This window comes from Cydia pomonella, chromosome 8 (genome assembly GCF_033807575.1).
Source record: "Cydia pomonella isolate Wapato2018A chromosome 8, ilCydPomo1, whole genome shotgun sequence".
In the NCBI taxonomy this organism is placed as follows: domain Eukaryota; kingdom Metazoa; phylum Arthropoda; class Insecta; order Lepidoptera; family Tortricidae; genus Cydia; species Cydia pomonella.
In genome coordinates this window covers 22023996-22042843 of record NC_084710.1, presented here as the reverse complement: position 1 = coordinate 22042843, position 18848 = coordinate 22023996, and the positions used below count along the sequence as shown (strand labels likewise).

Genomic DNA, 18848 nt, shown 5'->3' with positions numbered 1-18848 from the left:
ACCAACTTCACAAAACAATATCCGACCGACTTATCGCAAATTGCCGAACAAATTGGAAAGGCGACAGCAATCCGGATACGCGACCGGTTCCGACGGCCTTGAACTCGACTGAAAGCGAACTTGAATTCACCAATTATGAATTGTGATATAATGTCTTTGTTATGTTTATTGACGAAAAAGCGGTGACGAAATCGCTTCCGAGTTCCGTTCACGTAAAAATATTGAATGTATTTATACTTTTTCTCAATTTTTGTACCAAAATGACCATTGGCGTTTTCTGTCAACTGTTGTCATTTTGGTTAAACCCCCTAAACTTTGTTGTAAGCGACAATGAACTTGAATATACAAATAATGGATTGTAATAATGGTTTCTTTGTTATGGTTATTGACCAAATTAAACGGTTATCGACTAAATCGAGTCTTTTAATATCGATTGATTTCCGTCCGGAAACAAATATTAAAAGGCAGTGTACGGTCACGTCTGAAAATATAGATACAGACGACAAAGCAAAAATAAGTATACACCTTAATATATGGGCAATAAGGTCGTGTATACATATTCTTGGCAATTTGTTTGTAACGATATTTTAAGACGTGACGATTATTAAGGGGTTATGACCCCTTAATAATCACGCCAAACACTCCTTAGGCGGGAAAGAGCCCGTGAAAAAATGTAGCGTTATCAAAAACCATCATCTTCCTCGCGTTATCCCAGTATTTTGCCACGGCTCATGGAAGCCTGGGGTCCACTTGGCAACTAATCCCAAGAATTGGCGTAGGCACTAGTTTTTACGAAAGCGACTGCTATCTGACCTTCCAACCCAGATGGTAAAAAAGGCCTTGTTGGGATTAGTCCGGTTTCCTCACTATATTTTCCTTCACCGAAAAACGACCGGTAAATATCAAATGATATTTGGTACGTTTGTTCCGAAAAACATTGGTACGAGCCGGGGTTTGAACCCGCGACCACCGAAATGCAAGTCGCATGCTCTTACCGCTAGGCCAGCGTTTCAAAGTTGTTAAAACAGACTGAATTTAAATTTATGAGGAACTTTGATATAATGGTTTATTTGTTATGAATTATGATTATTTACTAAATTGAATCTATCATATGACCGTTATTTCGCGGCACCTATCTAAAATATTAATCTTGTAATTTTCTGAGTTCATAGTACTTTTCCCAGGACTTTTTCATTAGTATCGTCGCTTCACATTCATCGATTTTCATTACAGTTATTTCATGAACGTTACAATCTATTTAAATCAATATATAATTATTCAAACGTCTTTTGGTATCTCGAAACTGCCCTTGTACACTAAAAATAGGCCCATCTTCTCCGCTTATATTTGCAATCACAGATTACGATACTATGACCTTAACCTCTCGTCGAACTTGGAGTTTACGTAAACTGTTAGCGGTCACAACCACAATAGGCCGATGACATAATTGTTCTTTTGTTATTTTTATCGTTTTCCGCTCAGCAACTAATGAACTAGCTTGAACTAACCATTTTAATTGACCGTAGGTAGACCTTATGTCTTTGCAATAGAGTTTATGAAATAGCAGTTATTTTTATCACGTACGAGGGAGAATTTATACCAGCCGACGAATCGTCCGATAGTAAGATAAAAATTACGGTTCGAAATCGAATGACTAGAATGGAATGACAAATGGTTTAAGGGTAAAAATATATTTTTGCAATATTGGCAACAGAGTTGCGGTTCGGTAAGTTACCGGTTTTTTAGAACACTGAATTTATGTATCATTTAGATCAAGTAAGTAGTTAAGAATTTTACGTAGTAGTAGATTAGCATACGAACTAAAATTTTAAAGACGTAAAAAATCCAGCAGCATTTTAAGGAAGATTTTATAATTATATTTAAGACGAGAACAGGTGACGCAGCTTGGCTAAAATTATTTCAAGTTTATAAGATTATAATTATTGTGTGTATGTTAGTCTGCAAGGTATGTCTATCTATGGGCTTTTGTTATGTTTTTTTTTTTTTTTTGTACACAAATTCATTATTATTATTATTATTATTATTTATACTACGTCGGTGGCAAACAAGCATACGGCCCGCCTGATGGTAAGCAGTCTCCGTAGCCTATGTACGCCTGCAACTCCAGAGGAGTTACATGCGCGTTGCCGACCCTAACCCCCTCCCGCCCCACGTTGAGCTCTGGCAACCTTACTCACCGGCAGGAACACAACACTATGAGTAGGGTCTAGTGTTATTTGGCTGCTGTTTTCTGTAAGGTGGAGGTACTTCCTCAGTTGGGCTCTGCTCTAGATCTGGAATGACATCCACTGGCTGTGCCCTACCACACAAAGCGAGATGACATTCACAATGCCCATACCTCTCTTATGGACGTAGTTTAAGGACGTACCCGGGTCCATTATAATACCGAGTCACTATTTTTTCGCACGACATAGTTTAGGAAATTACGAGTACCTCTTGGTATATTTTACTATCATATAGTTCGTGTCATCCACGATGACGCGCAGATTTGTCAAATCTAACCTTTAATAACATAACAATACGAGTCAAGTCACGCGTCTTCGTGAATGACACGATCTGTACACTTCTGGGAAATATTGAGCTAAGGTCACTGTGGGCAAGACCGTCTACAAGGCAAGTCCGTCAACACATTATAACTCTTGAATTAGAAAGCGTTTGCCGCTTTCGCGTCGAGTTTATAAGTCAGTTTTTCGCGCTAGTTCCCTCACTCTAAAACAGATGGCGCTGTGACAACTAACTTCAGAGCAATCCGCGTAAACAAGTCATTACGTGTATGGAACTCGAAGTGATAGTGCGACAGTCTTTGCAAATAAAATTGTTAAAAATAGTTTGTGACAAGATTTTGCACCAGAACTCGACTACGTAAGTAATATAAGACCCGGCAATCTTTATTATGTGTTTAAATTATAAGATATTGGCTTAGTTTTGTAATTATACGTTCCATCATTCATTACATTAAAATTTTGCTAAGTTGGAAAGTCCGTCTACTATGCACAAGGCAAGTCCGTCATATGCCGGACTTTCCTTGAATCAGAGGTTACCAACTGTTAAATGGCTTCAATATTATTTATTACGATTTTATAAGGTTACTACAGATACGCATCTTTACGACATTGCGCATGATGTTTGTGTTTTGTATTTATTAACAATTTTAATCTCGAAACTAGTAAAGAAATGTGTTCTTTATCCTCAGCACTATGTAACCGAAAATACAAATAAGAAAATACCTATTAAGTAAATAAATGAATAAATATTGGCCGCAAGCTAATCATAGCTTAGCTTTTACTATTGATGCTAGGCGACGACATATAGAAACTCATATAGATAAATATATAAAAAACAAACATGACTGAAGGAACAAATATCTGTGTAGGTTATACAAGCAAATGCCCCTACCGGGATTCGAACCCATGACCATCGCCTTCATATGTTATATCATTATACCTATGACACATATTATTACCCTTTTTACTCCTCTTGAATTTTAGAATACGGTTGTACAGTCATATTTTCTTGATAGTTTTGAAGATTAAAATCACTGCAGCCATACGAGTCCATACGTATTTTTTATTTCGGAACATTTATTGTATTTATCGTGATTTAGGCGATTTGCCTACACCGTGATACAAGGTTACGCGCCACGCCAACGCTGTACCGCGTGTGCCACGCTGCTATGTGACGTGGGTTCTTCGCCTTACTTATCCTGAAAATTTACGTATGTAGGAGTTTGATTTGCCAATCACTATTTGATTTAAACTTGCTACTACTATGAGCTTATTTATGTAACCCTCTTTGATCTCCGTAAATTTAAAACAACGAGTAAATTTAAAATGACTATTGGTATTTTATTTGAGAAGAAAAAAAATAAGTACGTATAATTATTTTCCAAAAAAGGTTTACCACCCCATTTACGTAGTATATACCGGACTTACCTTTTAATAAGAAAAATTGTGTTTATTTCGAATCTAAACCCTATATTAACAAGTTTAGAGTACACTTTTCATTGTCTGGTTTCATTCTTTGTAAGGATTCTAATACGAACACATAAGCACCCATAGTATGGCTGATAACGTTACTAGACGGACTTACCTTAAACTACACGGGAAGTCCGTCTACTCGCCGAATTTTTAAAAATACTATTGTTTTTGCTTAATTAATGATTAAAATGATCTGTCACTATAGCTTAATTATTATATATGAAATTCTTCATCGTATGTGATTACAAGCGGTCACGTAAGTGAATTATTAACGGAGCTAGAATACTCCAATGTAAAAAATAAATAAAGTATGCCGGTCTTGCCCACAGTCACCTTAATCGGAAACACAACCTAGGTACCTTTAAAGATCTTATTATATTTAAATAAACACAAAAATGCCGTAATGCTACATCCATATATCCCACTTTTCCCACTCACACAATAACTTTGACCTACGCATAAAAATACTCACAACCACAAAAACAAAGAACTTGCTTAATTAATCAAAAACGTTGATTATACGACAATATCCGCGTGGTCACAAGGACTTTGCAGAAAATGAGCAAAAAACATTTCCTGGCAGGACACAGAGGCACTTTCAAATGTTCAGAAATAACCAACCGTTCGGATAATGAACAACGTATCTTGCTATAGTTTGGTTTCGTGAATGTAAATCATTAACTTTTTTTAGTTCACAAAATAATGTAATAGATACACTCCGTTTACAATATTTTTCTTGGAAGATATACTATGTTTTTTACCTTTACTTGTGTTGCTCTTTTAGGTATTAATTTCTTCTGTTGAGGTGTGTAATAAAGAACATTTGTATTGTATTACATTTTACCATGTTTTCTAGGGAGACTATTTTCGCTAATTTTAGCACGGTACACAAAATACAGAACTACTAATACTAATCCTTATAATAGACGAACTGTGTGGTTGTTGAGTTGTATTAATGTAGTTCTAAGTGACATTATGTTAGTTCACATAATAATATGAATACAATACGTTTTAAGAATACTTGCCCTAATTAGAGATTAATTTTTAAGAATTTTAGTAAGGATCACAAAATAGAGCTTGCCTTTTAGCGATTTGACAAAAAAGGTTTAAAATTACACGATTATAATGTAATAGTACATTGATTTGGTTAAAAAAGTACACGTTTGTGGCTACTCGTTTGTTCGAGAAAAAAATGTACACATCTGATTTAAAAAAAAAAATGGCAACCCGGGTAAGCCTTATCCGATTAAACGTGCTTAGTAATGTCATTTACTTCTGAAATACATTTTTTTTACTTTTGGCATTCTTGACCAAGTGCTTTTCATGTCTATTGAATAATTTTAAATTAACTAAAATTTATTATTTCCTTTGCGTATTCTCTGTGTTGTACATTTTCACAATACGATGACTTATAACTTATAAGTTAAATATAAGTTTCACAATATCCTACATAAATCTAGTAAACACGGAAAGATAATTATTAACTGTGAAGCAATAATTTTGGACTAGTTGAAGTAAAATATGTGCAATATCCTTTCAATCATCGTAAACCAGATATTTAGTGAAGTGAACCGCAAAAAATAGAGTAGACTAAGTATTTAGAGTAGCATAGTTATATGCTAATTCGTGCATTGTGTGGTTAAACCGGATACCACTAATCGGCAGGTTGTTAATGCGAGGATTGATTTTAGTTCCCAAAATGAACTACTTTTGGCGTGTAATTTTAGAAGTAACTTAATTATTATCAAAAGTAGTTCAAAAAGTTTAATGTTCTTTAATTACACTAACTAATAATGTGTTAATCCTTAATACTACGTATTGTATTTATCGGATTTTATTTTAATTTAATATTTGTATGGTATTTGTTTTTAAATTGCCATTTTGTCTAAATTTATCATGGATCCTAGTTATCTGCAATAAATGTAATATGATTTTAATTTTCATTTGATTTTTGTCGTTTGAATATTGACAAAGCACGAAGCCCCATTTGAGACATCTACTTATGCAGACTTTTTACACTAATTTGCAAAAAAAAAGCCAATATGTAACTGTACATTTGTTAAACACTATTTTGAATTGAAAAGTTTTGCTAAACTTTCTAAAGCAGAAAATTATAGTGAATGAATATGTTTAAGAGAAAAATTAACTTGAATAAATGGTTAATACATTAGTTGCCAAGCGGACCCCAAGCTCCCATGACCCGTGGCGAAAAGCCAGACAAACGCCAGGAAGATGCTACATAGTAAACAATTATAAAAGTTTATGTTTAATTAATTAGATGTTAAACGACGTATAATCCATCATGTAATAACAAAAGAAAAGCGATTACATTTACCGATCACATGATATCTGGGTCGTGTAAGAATACTGGTTAGATTAGTAGGAATTACAAGAATTCGATTACCACGAATGAAATACGACAAAAGTTATAAATTGGAAATTAAATGCAAAAATTTATATATTCGTAGGTATTTGAAACAATTATGTTAAACGTAAACACGCTATGTAATTCAAAATGATAACAACTTAATAAAAAACCGAACTGTAAATAAACAAACGCGACCGCGAATTCCAAATTCGAAATTTAAATTTAGTTTTTTTTAATGCACGCACGAGGCGTCTGCCCCCTGTCCGAACGCCGGCCAAATACAAGGACTCCACACACACCGCGCGCTGCGTTTTTCCCGCCACAGCGGGGGTCATAGCGAAAGTCACTCCAAATATCCAAGTATAAAAACACAGAACACCAACCACTCTACATCCAGTCATTCCCGACTCGAACAACACACAAGAGGCACAATGAAAACAGCGGTGAGTGCCAAGTGCAAAGTGACAGTGCAAAGTGACTTCAAAGTGTCCCAAAGTGATGGATTGTACAAACAAAAGTGACGTGCGTGAACTTTAACTGTGTGACAGTTTTATTTCGGCTTTTGTCGAGAAGCTATTACGCGTTAAAGTTAGTTCAGTTCGTTGCTGAAAACGAAAGTGACACAAATCGAAAATACAAAAAATCTGACATGACTTATTTTGAAATGTGTCATTGTTGTGTTTAAGTAACGAATGTGAACTACGCACGCATTTTTGTTGTGTTTTACCCTTAAACGTGGATAATGGGATGTGATGAAGTCAAATTGCTTAAAATCACATAAATTAAGACGATTACCAAATTTGATCATAAGAACAAAGATATTTAAAAAAGTTAAGTGCAATTTTATATGACTGTTAAATAACTAAGATTAAGTATTTATGACTTATGACGTACTTAACGAGTCAATTAAATGCTTAAATTAAATAATAAATATTGCCTTTGACTCATTCTTAACAAAGGTTCTAACAGTCACATATTAGCACAACCATTCTAATAAAAGGTCACGTACATTTTCTCGTTTCTAACATAAGGGATTGCCATTTAGGGCACGAGTTAGGTCAAAGTCGAGTAAGAATTCTTCTAGGTTTTCAAAGTGCAAAATTGGGAGTACTTTTTACAGAGCCGACATCATGAAACAATTCGTTTAATGAAATACAATTATTTCGTTTAAAGTATACACTTTTCAATAATCATCGTTACGAAAAATTGGAAAAATATTGTTTACAAATTTAAAACAGGCAATAAAAGTTAAAAAGTTGGTATTAAATTTCTTGAATCAAAAATTAGGGCGACGAAGGAATATACCTTTTCATTCCTATTGTTTCCCCAAATCCTTTATTTGCTTTCAAGCGACACTGGGTCACTTTGTTTAAGCTTTCAACATATTGTATATTATATACGCGATTATCTGTTATTCTTATTAAAATAACAGCAAACTTAATGCAAAAGATTACAAACAGGTCATACACATTTGTTATGCTTAACTCGTTCGCGGCTTTCCTGTAGACATCGCCAAATTAACGGAATCTAAAACTAATTTTTACCCTGAACCGTTAAACGCAGTTTCATATTACAGTACATTAGACTCAAATAACAAAAATTTAATATTTATTTACCCAAGTCGTTAACTTTTATTGCATTGTTCAGAGAGGCGTTGTTTTTCTAAAATGTGTTTGACCCAAACACAAGGAAGATAAGTTTATAACTATATAGCTTTAATTCGAACAAATAGCAGATAATACAGAAAATTTGAACAAAACCTATTGGCAAACTATTCTAACAGTTTTGAATGATTCACGGTTAGTTTTACTAGACTTAAATCGACCGGGATATATAAGATGCATGTATAACTGCGTCGAAATATCGGGAGATCAAAAACAATATAAAAGGTGATCACGATTTAAGCCTGTTCTGAAACCTTACCAATTACCAATATAGCAACAAATTAGCCGACTGATTGCGTCACAATAGTTCGAACGGGTTTGGCTAGGAAGCGGCAGGGAAGCCTGTACTGTTATATGACCACATGAGAGCCTGATAGTTAAATAACAAGGGATAGGTGTTACGGCAGTTACTGGACGTAATAGGCTAGGAGAAAAACGTTGATTTTTACCTATAGATGATGTTAAGCTTAGGGCAGGGACTAATTTTGATCATAAAGATACGTTTACAAACAATAGTACAAATATTTAAAATAAAGGAAAATATAAGCAGGGACAATGAATATCTGTCTTTCAATTTCTAATTATTATAATTTTTAAAAAATTGGTACCGACTATAATATACCAACATAATGTTATCGCACATGTTAATACTTCCTTAGACAAAACACTGTTTCTTAAAAGCATAAATTTTATCTACACCGTTTCGCTTTGTTAGAATAATCTACCCTAAAATAAGATTACTATATCCGTAATAAATTCAAAATATGACCGTTATAACACTTACTTAAATTCTTGTAATTTAAATTAGCTGGCAAAGTGACAGCTAAAAATAGTTAGCTTGGAACTTACTTGCGAAACCGAATAGCGATGAGATATCCTGAATACCCTGCTCACCTTAAAAGGCCCAAGTGATTAGACTGAACTGTCCAAACTTGCTACTAATATGACTTAAGTCTGAATAACGGATTATTTGAAAAAAAGCTGTATTACTTAGTTAACAAGTCTCAAAGTAATTATCAAGACTACTTCAAGATACAAGATACAAGAGTCTAAAGTCCCGATCCAGTCAGTCTAGTCGACTTAACGAGAAAAACATGCAATTTTCCTACGAATGGGCGGAATTAAATATTCTAGGCCTGAGGAAATTATTGTAATTGGAAACAGGTTTGCTACCTAATAAGCACCTATATTTAAATCAATCGCAAAAGGTCAAATCAAAATCTTAACCCTTTTTTATGTTATGTAAGTATAATCGTCTTTATAAGAACTGCAAAATTATAACGAGTGTAATTTTTTCATAGATTCTGTATCTCATATCTATTTTGTCGTAAAGTGTGTCAATTACACTAGAATTATGATTGACTAACCTGTTATTGAAATATAATGACATATCAAATGTGACGAACCTTGCAAACGTCGATTTAAATATAGTCACCGGCAATTTATTACAGTTTTTGCCGTAATTAAATGCAGAATATGCAAATCCGTAACAAGCTTGCAGTGACCTATTATAAGGCAGTTAGGTAAGTACTGTAAGCACTATAAGTAGCCATGCATTGCGACAACGAGAAGAAACATTATCCCACGGACGGTGACCTCGTTCAAATATCGAATTCCGCGTCTTGTGAATTTATTGTTTTATCTGATCCACGAGTCGATCTATCGATATTATAATTATGTTTGAATAACGAAGCAATTGAAATATTAACATAAAATGTGACAGCTTAAAAAGATCACGAAAATTGAATACATCAAAAGGACGTAATGACACTTTACATTACTAAAACTATAATCCTATTAAATAAAGTTTTCAATTATTTGTAAAAACGCGACTAAACATTGGTATGAATAGAACAAGATTAAATATAAAAAAGAAGAAATAACCATAGCATGCGACCCGAATCGAACTTTAAGAAACGTTTTAGCTAAAGATACGATATGGATCGGATATGTCAGTGTCAAAAGTGATGTTTTTGTTTGAAGAAACGTCAGTTTTGATATTAGCAAATTTTTGACGTATCTTAGTTCGAATCGGGCCGAAAAAAGAGGTTAAGTAGGATCCATAAAGTGTTCTGAATAGTAACATAGTTTATTGCTGTTATAAGGATACATAACCTGATGTCATCTACGCGTCCAAAGAATCACAAATGATTTTCACTATCGTTAAGAATTTACGAGCAGTTTTCACTTCGTATGTGATACAAATTTAGAATTTAGAATAACGGTGTCTTCAAAACAATGCGAATGTTCAGTTACGTGTCGTTACGCGTTTTATTGAATACTATTAAGACATTATAAGTTACGTTAAAAGCATTGGTAATTAATAAATACAAGATTATTCGCAGTAACGCGTAATACTTGACAACTAATTTAAATATCCTAGTTTTTCAAATTAATTCAGATTTATGTATTTAAAATAACTGGAAATTATACAGGTTCAACCTGACTGATTACACTTGTTTGCTAACTAAAAGTAACTATTGAATGACATTTAAACCCGGTGGTCGTAACTCCACAGGAACTACAAGCATTTATAAAATAGGTATTTTATGCTAATTATAACCGTTTAATAACCCCTTAAACGGCAATTAGTATTACAAAACAAGCATTAATTCTAAATCTGTACGTAGATCGTATCATGGCAGAACAAAGTTAGATAAAAGCTATATAAAAGCACAGATAAAGTAAATCCCACAATGTCGTGACGCGAGCTCTGGGAGCGTTACCCAACCTGCCTTGTAATGTCAACTTGAAATGCAGCTGTCAATTTGAGACAATGGGAACTTAATTCACTATTCCATTGTTTTGCGGTATATTTCGATACTGAGGCATGAAGGTTCAGTAAAGGGACATGAACTGGGAGTTCAACACAGGACTCCCCAGCACATACACAGCGTCGTTACTCAACAACTATTGGGGTCCTAAAATGCGATAAAGTTCGCATTGGATTATTTTATCCGCTATAAGACTTTTTGTACTATTACGAATAAGTTGGTATTATTGAATAATAATAATAATTTCGCAAAAAAGCAATGCCATTTCAAAAAAGGATACATTGATTTTAATATCATGTGTACTTCACAATTCATTACAGTTATTGATTTCGTTTTGGTTGGCAGTTTTCCTACTTGCCATTAAAGATGAACATCATCATTATCCTTGCCTTATCCCATTTACTTGGGGTCGGCACATCTAACACTCTGGCGCCATTTTTGGCGGTCTTTTGTAATATCCGGCGTCAAGCCTTGTGTCAGTAGGTCTTTTTTGATGGTCGAAGCCCAGTTTGTCAGCGGTCGGCCTCTTCCCCTTGTGACCCCAGCACCTTCGGTGGTTACACTCCTTGTAATATGGTCATCGCAACGGCGTTGAACATGGCTACACCATCGCAATCTGCTTTCGCGGCATTCGCTGCCATTAAAGATGAACATCATTTTAAAAACGCAGTTTTGTAAACAACATTGCATCACCAATACTAGGTTAATAGATTTGTCGAAAATCTTGCCCTAAGCATATGATTATTTCTGAAATAGCACCATAATTCAAATATGTGGTAACTAATAAATTCATGACTAAAATTATGAATCAAATTACGAAGTCATCTTCGGCAAGGTTATCGATTACATAAAGAGAGACGAGAAAGATGATATACCAATATGGGTATTAGGAAATGGAACTAGGCCACTGTCATGTGACTGTCAAAACTGACACGACTATATTACCTTGCAGAATTTGTTGGTTTCCAATATCTAAACATCGATTATGTAATCTAACTGTACAAATCTGTTTTGAATTCAATATCAACAAAAGTTAACCGTATAGTAACGTAATAACGATACATTGTAATGTTATGGTTAATACTATTGTAAATATATACGAAAGTAAACGCTTTATTGCACTTTCATAAAGGCTTACAAATGGCTACTTAGACTCCATCGTGTTCTCTTGATTTTGCAACCAAAACCATATGTTGATGAAACAAGACATAATTAATTCATAGCATCATAAGTTACATTGATTCTCCCTATTTTACCCATGAGAGAGCATCGCAATACAATAATCTAGATTCAAAACAGCGTATAAGTGTATATAACAATGTGGACTTACACCCTTTTAGTTTCAACTGCGCAGGAGTACGCAAGACATGGCAAACTTCGCGCCACTGCAACGCATGAGCGCTGACTCACGACCAATTGCGAATCGGTGCAAAGTCAAACAATACAAAACAAACATCAATATTTGCATGTTGAATTATGTGAAAATCTTTGGGAATAGAGTGACAGATTTCAAAATAAATCTTTTTACGATAAGCTTTTTGTGTTTTTAAGCACGCACTGTCTTTTTTGGTCATATTGCAAAGAAAATGTATAACTATGAATTCTCAAGCTTAGTAATAATAATTATCCATTGTTAAATTATTGAGAATGCGTGATTTAAGTCATTATCCGTGTAATGAATTATTGGAATTTGAGGAAATTAATCACGCATGCAACATGCTACCGTTTCATCACGGTCTGTCTGTTTATTTGACCTTTATGCAGCATCATTTAACAGTCTTGTATGTTTAACCATTATTTCATCATTTAAGCAAATCCTAGAATGCGTTAAATCTTTGTTAAATTTAACGGATAGTTAAAGCAAGGTTCCATTACATCGTTTAACTATCGAGTTAAACTCTGTAGCGAATGCACACGGATTTACAAGTACCGTTTTTGTTGTATTTACAAGGAAGCTGGTTACGATGTTCGCTTTCCACGGTTTTTTAATTGAATGAAACGCATTACGAGTGCCTATCCGTTATTTAAGCGTTTATCGAATGTAAACGATACATTAAGTCAGATAACTGGTTATTAGTCAGGCTAATGAGCAGGTTTATGGTCATTTAACGGTAGCAACAAACACTTCATTAATATCATAAAGTTATAAATGGAATCGAGGAAAGGCATGATATCTTTATCTAACAATAAAGCTACAGAAGTTTACCAAGATTATCCCTGTTTTTAAGATTCAATTGACTAGACAACTGATTTTCTTCTTTCTTTCCAGATCTGTTTAGTTTTCCTGCTGGTAGCAGCAGCTGCTGCCAGTGAGAAGAAGACTACAGAGAAAAAGGCAGAGCCTTTGGACAAGAAGTTGGACAAACGTGGTCTCCTGAACCTCGGCTACGGATACGGCATCAGCGGCCTTGATATCGGCCACATCGGCAGCTCTCACGGAATCGGTGGCGCCTACAACTTCATTGATGAAGGCGCCATCGCCCAACACGGCTACGGTATCCCTCTCGGTGAACACACCGATGTGACCAGGACCATCACTCTTGTCAAGGGTGTACCAGTCGCCTACCCGGTCGATAGACCCGTGCCATACCCCGTTGAGAAGCATGTGCCATACCCCGTCAAGGTCCCCGTCCCCCAGCCGTATGAGGTCATCAAACACGTGCCAGTTCACGTGAAGGAGTACGTCAAGGTCCCAGTCCACGTCCCCGCTCCGTACCCGGTAGAGAAGAAGGTGCCCTATCCCGTCCACGTGCCCGTAGACAGGCCCTACCCCGTCAAGGTGTTGGTGCCCCAGCCCTACCCCGTTGAGAAGCACATCCCTTACCCGGTCAAGGTGCCCGTGCCGCAGCCCTACCCCGTGGAGAAACACGTGCCATACCCAGTTGAAGTTAAAGTACCAGTGCCCCAGCCCTACCCAGTCGTGAAACACGTCGGCGTCCCCGTTAAAGTACCCATCGACAGGCCTTACCCCGTGCACGTACCTGCCCCTTACCCCGTTGAGAAGCCCGTACCAGTAGCTGTTCCCGTTGAGAAGCCCGTCGCCTACCCCGTGCACGTTCCCGTCGACAGGCCTTACCCCGTGCCAGTTGAGAAGCCTTACCCCGTGCCCGTGAAGGTGCCCGTCCCTGAGCCTTACCCAGTGTACAAGCACGTCCCGTACGCGGTCGAGAAGCCCGTCGCCTACCCCGTCAAGGTTCCCGTCGACAGGCCCTACCCCGTCCATATTGAGAAGCACATCCCAGTCGCTGTGGAGAAGCCCTACCCCGTGCCCGTGAAGGTGCCCGTCTACCTTAACAACGAGCACTACGACCATTCCCACAGTCACCTCAACTACGGAGGCTCATACTACGAGCACTAAGTGCTTAAACTAGGTTAAGGCCCATCTCAGCGCCCAGCATGGCCGGGACAGCAGCAACAAAAATTTTGTATATTTATAACGTCATATGGGCGTCGTGTAGCTAGTGATACAAGGTTACCATTTCTAGGTTAAGACTGTAAAATAAGGAAAACAGAAAATAAAAAATTGTAAAAATAACTTTTGTTTCCATTTTAGAGTAAGGAAGTGACTATAAAGATAGAATTGTCGACTTGACCTTCACGGTTCGACGGGCGATTGTATAATATTTTGAATGGTAGGAACGACCGTGCATTGTTGAACACAATTACAACAGATTGAGAAAACAAACAATGACCACTTAAAACGTGAACTCAAATTAAGGTAGGCATAATTCCTAGGAAAGTTTTCATAACGTTACAGACATTAAATGCAGAGTGTAATCTCATCAAAATAATAAATAGTGAAAATGTAAGCCCATCTCAATATTAAGAATAAGTCCTATCGACTTCACTGACATAATAATTGATATCTGATTGCATGGCAAGTTCTCTAGCATTTTTTACACCACCTCGTCGGTGGCAAACAATCATACGCCCCGTCTGGAAAACAGTAAGCTGCAAAACAGTAACCATAGCATTATCTAGATATATGACAAGCAGAATATGAAGGATAAATTGTGGCAAGAGATATGACTTAGTTGGTTTTTACTAGTATACGATTTTTGTAGAAGAGTATATCTTGAAAATATACGACACAAAAATTATAAAAACAGAAACTTGCGTGTCACATAAGAAGACAACTTGATTGTGTTTAACCAAACATAAAACTTGTATATGAAAACTACTAGCAAATAGCTACTTATACGGCTTTAAAATGATTGCATAAATCCTCAATTATTTCAATAAATCTGAAATATCTAAGTGGGCATTGGAATTAGTCAATTTCCTTTCCATAATCGAGTATAAATCAAGTGAACGAGTTGTCTTTCAATAACAAGTTCTACTGCATTGCACAAGAAATTTAAACATTCATTTCTAGAACAAGATATATAACAAACTGCATTTTCTAGAAAACCAATCATTCATTACGTAATTAGGAAGTTTTCCTAGATTTTACAAAGAAGCTTATATATACCAATACAGGTGAAATAAAAATAAATGTAGATATTTTCCTCAGATAATAGTTATATTTTGGAATTTAAAAATACTTTTTGAATACCTTTTGATTTAGCGTTATATAACATTAAAAAAACGGTAAAAAAATCAGGTTTGTTGTATGGGCGCCCCCTTAAATATATATTTAATTCTATTTTTTTATATTTGTTGTTATAGCGGCAACAGAAATAAATAATCTGTGAAAATTTCAACTGTCTTACTATCACGGTTCATGAGATCTAGCCTGGAGAGACACGGTCAGACAGACTGACTGAGGGATAGCGGAAGCTTAGTAATAGGGTCCCGTTTTACCCTTTGGGTACGGAACTCTAAAAACGGACTAATGCATACATATTTATGGCTCTTTATCCGTGTCGATATCAATGTAATACTTTGTCTGTACCCACAACCATTTTATATTCACAATGACCCAAAACTTCCCTAAAACTAGTTAGAATCACAGTATGTTCCAGTTATACCATTATAAAATACTTAAAAGCTTAAATATGCCCATTTCAAGAGTATTATGGATGACCCCATTTCCATACAAACGTATTCCTCATTTTCCACCGAGGAAATTGACATTATGGAAAATGTTTTTACACAATTTGTTGTATATTAATTGTAGCCAGGAATCGGAAACCGGTATTTTTTGTATGGGAACGAAAACGGTATTTTTTCGTTCTTTGTTAATTATTTCATTTCTAATTGGGCAATCTAATAATACGAAGTCATTATCTAAAAACACAACCGAGTCCTATATTTGGAGTATAAAATAAACCGAAATATATGTTTATTTCAAAATTTTTCCAAAAAACCGGTTCCGATCCCTGATTGTAGCTATGCCTGTTCGTTTGTTTTGTTTTGTTATTATTATTATTAGTATAAAAGTTTAAAGGAAACATCAAATCTTAAACAAAATATCAAAAGCTTAATGGTTGACTGGTAGAGAATGCCTCAAGGCGTTAAGTCCGCCATTTGCACTCTTTTTGTAAGTGCAATAACGTTTAAACAAACAAACAAAAGCTCCTGTAACTCTTATAATATTTAATAACAAAATTAAAAAAAAAAAATCAAACGAAAGGGTAATCAAAATCAAATACACATCAAATAGTGTCAAAACTTTTTCTATAAAGTTAATATCCACAGAGAAAAATGAGAACTACATTTAGGAGAAGAGTTTTTTAGCGATCGTCCACTTTTGTCTTAAGCAACATGTCTCAGTTCAACAAGTTCAACCTGTACATCCACTTATTTGACAAATTATATTCCTTATTACCAAGACATAAGGTCCACTAAAGGTCAAGTAAGTGTTATTAAGCATTGTATGCAATAGTTTGTGGGGCAACGTCTGCTAAATTTGGTAACCTTCTTATGACCATTATAAGGCCAGTTTATGGTCAAATTGTGGCCTGAGAATGTTGCTGCAAGAGTTGCAAGTAATTGTCATATCATGATGCGTCATGTTAGTGACATTGATATTTACATAACCTAGTTACCAACATAGAGGCAAGTCAGCTCCTGATAGCGGAAAGAAAAGTGCTCAGGAAGATCCTGGGACCTGTCCGAAGTGACGATGGCTCCTGGAGGATCCGGAAAAATGCCGACATCGAGGAGTTGGTGGCTGAGCTCAAAATCATCAGCGTAACTAAATCCCACGGATTTCGCTGGCTCGGTCACCTACTCAGAAAGGGGGAGGATCGGGCAATCAAGGAAGCGTACTTGGGGCGACCAACCGGCCGTCGACCGATAGGGCGCCCCAGATACAGTTGATGTCGTGAAGGCGGACCTGCGTCGGCTGTATGCCAACCGCGCTGGATCAGGACAGGTGGCGTTCTCTCGTTTCGGAGGCCAAGATTATTTTTGGATCGCTGAGCCAAAGCAGTTAGTTAGTTACCAACAAGTATATTTTTTATACAACGTCCGTGGCAAACAAGCATACGGCCTGCCTGATGGTAAGCAGTTACCGTAGCCTATTGACACCTGCAACTCTAGGCTCCAAGATCGCTCTTACAAATAAATAGTTATTGTAGTGCAAAAAAGTCAACATGTCATTTCAATATTATTTTGGGTCAGAAAGTGACGATTATTATACTATTTACAGACCTTTACTAGACTTTTAAGAGACAGCTAATTAAATTATATAAGATTTTTGCAAAAAAAATTGTTGGTACAAGCTTTTGTCGGTGACTGTACTTTTCTTACCGCAGGCAACTATAATATACTTATTGCGATAATTCTAAAAACCCCAAACACAATTAGGTTAACAGCAAAAAACAGCAGCCAAATAACACTAGACCCTACTCATAGTGTTGTGTTCCTGCCGGTGAGAAAGGTTGCCAGAGCTCAACGAGGGGGGGCGGGTTTAGGGTCGGCAACGCGCGTGGAACTCCTCTGGAGTTGCAGGCGTACATAGGCTACGGACACTGCTTACCATCAGGCGGGCCGTATGCTTGATTGCCACCGACGTAGTATTAAAAAAAAAATAGGTTCCTATGGCAACCTCCTGTCAACCATCAGATTATCTCGATGGTACAATAATATTGCATTGTCACCCGACTTACATAATGTATGCAATTTTTCAGCTCAATCGGTAATCGAGAAACGGGTCAAATTATCTTCCAAAATTTGACCCACACTAACTAACAGAACAAGTCATGAAAATATAAATATTCACAAAATCCTAAATAATATTTCTTAGGTAAACATTTGCTCATTTATTTTCACAAGGCACTTATCTAATAGTTCAGCGAACAAAGTTAACGAAGACATTGTTTCATATCTATTTTTTTACAACTAAGTTTAGTAACGAGGTCTTTTACGGCTTCGTCAGTCCAGCGGTATCTGGGTCGCCCAGACGGACGTTTTCCACCCGGGTGCCCCCAGCACGATCCTCTTTCATCCATCTCTGGTATGAAGTGGCGCATAGGGTAGAGTGGCGTCTCTTGTGTTGGAGACTTAGATCCTGTTTGGGTCACTGAGCTAATGAAGTAAATATAGTATCGAATGCTTCGGTGAAGGAAAATGACAGAAAAAAAACTTTTTTTGGTAAAAAAAAAAACATTTTTGATACTAGGCTTTTATCGCTGACTGTCAACAATATTCTAACCACAAATTTGACACTGACGTATTCGCTAGCATAAACGAACTAACAATGCATCTTCCTCGTACTGATATGAATGCAAGCAAGATGCACTGCGTTTTAATACCTACGCAGTCGTTATCGATAAGACCGAGTAAAACTCATAGTGAGGGAACTGGTAGCTAAAACTCGTCGAGATAATTCTAGCCAAGCGAAACACACAAACAATTACGAGTAGGTTGCGTTGTTTTATCACAAACCTTCCTATGGCCACCTCACGTGTCCATCATCAGATCAGCTCGATGGCACCATAATATCACCCAAAATACATACCTATATAAATATGTCAAGTTTCAGCTCAACTGAATACTTAATGGAAATAGTAGTTAGTGCTTCTGGGCATTTTCCGCAAGTCGAGAACCGTCCTGCCTATTTTGCGTGAAACGAGGTAGCGCTACTCTAACCACCCCA

At 36.3% G+C, this 18848-nt stretch overlaps 1 protein-coding gene across 1 annotated transcript; it reads left to right on the top strand.

The window, feature by feature from the left end:
- The first annotated feature begins 6666 nt into the window (after positions 1 to 6666).
- On the top strand, positions 6667 to 14339 carry LOC133520827 (uncharacterized). The gene is made up of 2 exons (XM_061855505.1): positions 6667 to 6809; positions 13074 to 14339. The coding sequence occupies exons 1-2, from the start codon at positions 6798 to 6800 to the stop codon at positions 14160 to 14162; spliced, it is 1101 nt and encodes a 366-aa protein (XP_061711489.1). The 5' UTR covers positions 6667 to 6797; the 3' UTR covers positions 14163 to 14339.
- Positions 14340 to 18848: the final 4509 nt, after the last annotated feature.